At 42.5% G+C, this 6,341-nt stretch overlaps 1 protein-coding gene across 1 annotated transcript; it reads right to left on the bottom strand.

Moving 5' to 3' along the window:
- Positions 1–241: 241 nt before the first annotated feature.
- LOC109744258 (uncharacterized) lies at positions 242–3,700 on the bottom strand. Its single transcript, XM_020303357.4, has 2 exons — positions 3,401–3,700; positions 242–2,867 (listed from the first exon to the last, which is right to left on the bottom strand). Exons 1-2 carry the CDS (start codon positions 3,494–3,496, stop codon positions 642–644), a joined length of 2,322 nt encoding a protein of 773 aa, XP_020158946.1. The 5' UTR covers positions 3,497–3,700; the 3' UTR covers positions 242–641.
- Positions 3,701–6,341: the final 2,641 nt, after the last annotated feature.

Here is a 6,341-nt window from a genome sequence, read left to right as displayed (position 1 = left end):
TTGATATCCGTTTGCAAATCTAACTCTCTAACTCTTCTTTACCATCGAGGGTTAGGCATATGCACAAACATCTACACCCTCTTTCTAAATATAAGACCGTTTGAACTACGGAGTTTTCGAAAGCGTGGACAGACAAGAGTATTTAACTTTTTTTGAAGAAAAAAGAGAGAGTACTTGATAGCCATCTACTTTAGTAGCTTTGGGATTTGAAATTATTTGAAGTTGCAATGAAACAGTAAAATAACAAACACGCTGCAACATCGCTGCACCAACTTTGCTGCACATGGAAACATTCACCACAATCTCAGTAGTAGTTTTGGCATGACGAAAACCAGCACCAATTGCCATATCAGTAACTTCCCATGTATATTTAGGAGGAACACATTGAACAAAGATCTGAGGAATAGCTTGAGGTACAATACAAAAGGAGCACAAAAGATCAGATGACCAGCTTCTGCTCAACATGTTACCCTTTTTCAAAATGGCAGTTGTGATATCAACCAGAGAAGATCTCATCCTTCTGGGCGACGTCGCTGTCCATCAATGTTTGAAAGATCTATCTGGTATATCTCTACTCTGAAGCTATCTTGGAAGATCTACCTTGATAGAATTGGAAGACTACATGCTTTAGTTTGAAGCTATCATTCCTCAAGATTGTTTATTGTGTCATCAGTGACAATCTGTTTTGTCAATGAGAAGAGCCTAACTATTTCTTTTTCAGCTTCAAGAATCACATCCGTCTTCTTGTGTACTTCCATTTTAGGATCACATTTACTGATTTTTTGACTCTCTGATGCAACCAAGTCAATACCAGAATCAGCTTTGCCGTGTTTGAAGAAATCCTTAGTCATATCCGCAAGCTTCCTCAATGCAGTCGTAGCAGCAAGTGCTTCGACCCCCGCAGCTTCAATTTGAAGCTCAGGGAGCTCCATCTCTCCTACAATGCCGTCCTCTGTTGTCTCACTGGAAAAAACAGCAAGTTCATTTGTGGCACTGGGATCCGGTAACTCTTCCAACTCACGTAGTTCCCTCTCCTTCACATCCCACTTTTTAAGTACTGCCTTCAGCTCTTGATCTTTGGCATCAAGTGCTTCATGAGCAGCTCTCAAGTCCATGTCCTTATGCCGCAAGCATTCTCTTAACATCTCTATGTCAGCCTCCAGTTGATTATGCTTATGCAAATTGGACTCGAGGGCTGTACCTGTGCTTGAAATTTCATCATCCAGTAATGTATAGATGTCCATTTCTCCAGCTTTTACGGAACTAGCAAGATCGCCAGTGAGCTCAGCCATCCTTTGAACCATGGATTCAGCTTGCGAGCATCTGAACCGTATGCTATCCAACTCACTCTCCAGTGTTTCTATATGTTGTTCTTTATCATGTAATTCAGTTCTAGCCTGAACCAGTTGATCCTTCTTGCTATTTAGCAACTGCTGAAGCTCAACAATTTCACTGCTGACTTCAGTTAGTCTGCTCTGTGTATCAGAAAGCTCTGAATCCTTTTCTTGAACAGCCAATTGAATAGACTCTACCTTTAACTTCATATCTTGGACTTCCTGTCTGGCTTCTAACAGCTCAAACTCTTTTACTTTAACAAGTTCTTGTGATTTGGTGCACTCATTTTCTTTCCGAACAAGCTCCTTCTGAAGAAAGCCTACTTCTTCAGTTCTATGATCTAAGCTCTGTCTTTCTTTGGTTAATTCGGTTTCAAGAGACTCGACCTTCTCCATTTCCTGAAGTAACTGTGATTCAAGTTCATGACAACGAGACTGTGCGTACTTGAGCTCCTGTGTCTTCCCTTGAATCTCCAGTTGAGCAGCTTCCAAATCATGGGTGTAAGACATCAGTAATACCTGTTGGTCCTCGAGTTCCAGTGCTTGTTTCTGCAACTGCACCGCTTGATCTTCTATTTGTCTGCGAGAGGAAGCGAAAGCATCTTTCGAAGAGATTAATTCACAGCGTACAGCATCTAGGAGAGACCTCACACGTTTGAAGTCAGTGATAATACCCTTGATATCATCTGTATCTTTGAATGCCAGTTGTGCAAGTTCCTTTAACTCTTGTTGTGCTGCTAACCATCCTAAACTCTGCTTCTCAAGTTCCTGTTCAGCAACTTTCAGTTTCTCTTCATTAGTTTTCCTCGATTCATTTGATCTGGCGATATCGATTGTCTTTCTTTTAATTTCACTCTGCAGCTCCCTAACTGTTGCTTCTTGCTGCGCAATAGCTTTATTAGCTGTAAGAAGCTGCTGCTCTTTGGACCTGATCTCTGAACGCACCAGGTCGGCTTCCTCGTTCTTCTTGAACATATCTCGTTTGAGATTTTCCACCTCAATTACCTTCTGAGAAAGCAAAGCTTGTGAACTGGCAATAGTCCTGTCTTGCCCCTCAACCTGAAGCTTCAGATTACTGATCTGCTTCACTCGCAACGCCAGATCTCTACTTGCCTTTTTCAGTGCTTTCTCTATTCCTTGTTGCCTTACATAAGCTTTGCGGATCGCTTCCTCTCTCTGATCAAGGTCCTGCTTTGTCTTGCTCAACCTTATCCGATCATCGGAAACCCTCTTCTCTGCGCTGCGAAGATCCCTCTCTTTGTTTCTGAGGATAGACAAGGCACCCTCGAATTCAGACTTCAGGACCTCAATGCTCACGCTCAGTTCACTATCATGAGAAGCACCAGTGTCTAAACTTTGTGTCTTTGCAAATAGCCGCTCCAGCAACTCTCTAGCTGGCTCAGTCGTTCCATTATCACCATCAGTTATATTTGATCTAATACCTTTTATGACTGATTTGATCAAACGAGGAGCATATTTCAGATGCTGAGTCTGAGATGCCACCATGAAACTCAGCTTCTGCCTGAACATAACCTGAGAGAGTTGCAGGAAACAATGCATAAGTAGGATAGTAGGATAAGGAAATGGTCACAACCTAGTGAAGCAATCTGAGGAATATCCTTTCCTCAAACTAAGCACGTAAAAATTTGTTTTGTAAATCGAAGAACTGAAAGACAGTACACTGAACTTCAGAAATTCACTGCTATATAAGGTGAAGTATCATAACCGATGAAATTTGATCTCAAGCCTACCTCTGCATAAACATTTCATCTGTTCAGTATTTTTTTTTGAGTTCATAGGCCGTTCTCCAATCAAGATTTGTTCAGCCAGGTGCAGTTTACTGAATTTATCACAATCGAACCAATTCCAGAAAAGTTTTAAAAAAGGTACTAGTACTAGCAGAACATGAATTAGGACACCAAATCTGGCATCCTTCTACTTCAAACACATGTGGACGGGCACGGAATCGGGAAAACACGAACGCAAGCAGCCCATGTAACAGTGAGCAGCGTGGTACCACGAAACAGCGATATGAGAAAAGGAAGAAAAGATCAGCGGGCGCTCACATGACTGGCGGTACGGCACGACGGGGATGTGCTGCGGAGAGCGGCGGCCACCGCCGGCGGCGGCGACGGGGATGGGGAGCCGATGGAGAGGCGCATGGCCGCGGAACATGGGGAGAGGGAACCACCGCCGCCCGGGCGCGATCGGACGGCTGGCAATGCGCCTGCGGGGTGCAGAGGAAGGCGACGAGATACGAGGCAGAGGGAGTACGGGAGATGAGGGAGGTGGTGGAACCGCCGCGCCCAGCCGCGTGTGGACTGCAACGTCGACCACGGGAGAAGCGTGAGAGAGAGCTGTGTCGTTTGCCTTCTACTGCTTTTCTCCTCCGTTCACTGGTCTTCCCTTTTTTTCTTTCTATTCCAAATTTATGAGTTTATAACACATGGAATTTAAGGTACACCTTGGCTGCCTTAAAAAATGAGTTTATATAACACATGAAAATTGTTAGGGACAGTCTTGACTTTAAAAAGAATGAGTTTATAACACATGAAAATTATCAGGGACTATTTTGACTCGGAACGGAATACTAGGGTAAGAGCATCTCCAATAGATGATGTATATTTTGGTGCTCCAAACCGGTGATGTAAAAATTTACATCATCAAAAATTGCTTTTTACATCTTTGAAAACGGCTCAACTCCACCAGATAGTCCAAAATGGTGATGTAAAAGAGCAACTCCAACAGATGGTCCAAAACGAAGATGTAAAATTCTGAAACGACCAACTATATTTGATCTCAACATAGCTCAAACATCAAATTCAAACATAGTTCAAACATAGGTGACATAAATTTAAACTAGCAGAGCTACTCATAGTCGGACTAATTTTTTAAATAATACATGTTTATTAAATTTCAGAAATATTACGCCATAATTATATTTTTTAAAAATATTACCCAGTCGGCCTACTGCTGACCAATTGGATCCAGTCGGCCTACTGCTGGCCGATTGGATCCAATCGGCCTACTGCTGGCCGATTGGCCTCAGTCGGCCCACTGCCGGCCGATTGGATCCAGTCGGCCCACTGCTGGCCGATTGGCCCCAGTCGGCCCACTGCTGGTCGGGCACCCAGTCTGCTTCCTCTAGGCCGACAGGTGCATGCACCCATTTATCTGTTGAATAGGTATTTAAAAATGTTGAAGAAGTATTTGAAAAAATGTTGATCATGCATATAAAATCAAGCATTTGAAAAAATGTTGAACAAGTACTTGAAAGATGTTGAACAAATATTTGAAAACTGTTGAATAGGTATTTGAAAACTGTTGAAGAAGTATTTTAAAAAATGTTGATCATGTATATAAAAATGATAATCAAGCATTTGCAAAAAAAATTGAACAACTATTTGAAAAAAATGTTGAATAAGTATTTAAAAAAATATTGATCATGTATATAAAAATATTGAACAAGTATTTGTAAAAATGTTGATCATGTATATAAAAATATTGAACAAGTATTTGAAAAAATTTGAACAAGTATTTGAAAAAATTTGAACAAGTATTTGAAAAAAAATATAGAAAGAAAAGAAAAAAAGAAAGAAATAATGGAGAAGACCGGCTCAGTCACCTCTAGTTGGTCGCGATCCCTTTTCTAACCAGTAACTAGAAGCTCATGGGGTGGTTAGCTGCGCTGGTGATTACCAGCGCAGCTAACCACCCCACTAGCTTCCAGATGTTAAACATTTTTTCAAATACTGGTTCAAATTTTTTAAATACTTGTTTAACATTTTTTAAATACTTGTTCAACATATTTTCAAATACTTGTTCAATATTTTTATATACATGATCAAAAAATTTACAAATACTTGTTCAACATTTTTATATACATGATTAATATTTTTTCAAATACTTGTTCAACATTTTTTCAAATACTTGTTCAACAATTTTTGCAAATTCTTGATTAACATTTTTATATACATGATCAACATTTTTTAAAATACTTCTTCAACATTTTTCAAATACCTATTCAACAGTTTTCAAATATTTGTTCAACATCTTTCAAATACTTGTTCAATATTTTCTTCAAATGCTTGATTAACATTTTTATATGCATGATCAACATTTTTTCAACATTTTCAAATACCTATTCGACAGATAAATGGGTGCATGCACCTGTCAGCCTAGAGGAAGCAGACTGGGTGCCAATCGGCCAGCAGTGGGCTGACTGGGGCCAATCGGCCAGCAATGGGCCGACTGGATCCAATCAGCCGGCAATGGGCTGACTGGGGGCCAATCGGCCAGCAGTAGGCCGATTGGATCCTATCGGTCAGCAGTAGGCCGACTCGGTAATATTTAAAAAAAATATAATTACGGTGTAATATTTCTAAAATTTAATAAAAAAATGTATTATTTAAAAAACATAGTCGTAGTCCGAGGGCATCCAATACGACTCTTCGGAGTCATCCGAGAGCCACTAGAACTCCTCATCCTCCTCCGACGATGACTTGATGGGGATCACCGTCGAGGGGCCGGCCTTGTCCTCCTTCTTCACCTCCTTCTTCTTCTCCTCGGCTTCCAGTAGAACTCCTGCTCGGCCTGGACGTACTCGGGATGCTCCCGCGCAAACCGAGCCATCGCCGCCTCGTCGCTCTCGTCGGGAGTGACGACAACTGTCGGTCTCTTCTTCTTCGTCGTCGGCATCTCCTCCATCCGGATGCCCTGCGGCACGAGCCACTCCGCCACCGCCCGGGTCTCGATCTCCGGGAAGTTGAGGTTCATCTTCGGCAATCCGGCACGCCACACCGCCACGTTATAGGCACGCATGGCCTCGTCAGCGGTGGGATACGTGCCGAGCCACCAACGCCGCCCGGCGTCGGAGAACTCCACTCCGAAGTTCCCGGAGGGCTTCACCCTCACGCCGAAGAAATCCCGACTTGCCCTTCGGCATCTTCTTCGACGCCATCGGGTGGCAGCGGGGGCCGAAGTGAGTCGGGGCGACAGCGGGTGGAG

This window comes from Aegilops tauschii, chromosome 6 (assembly GCF_002575655.3).
Source record: "Aegilops tauschii subsp. strangulata cultivar AL8/78 chromosome 6, Aet v6.0, whole genome shotgun sequence".
NCBI classification, from domain to species: domain Eukaryota; kingdom Viridiplantae; phylum Streptophyta; class Magnoliopsida; order Poales; family Poaceae; genus Aegilops; species Aegilops tauschii.
This window is presented reverse-complemented; position numbering and strand designations above follow the sequence as displayed.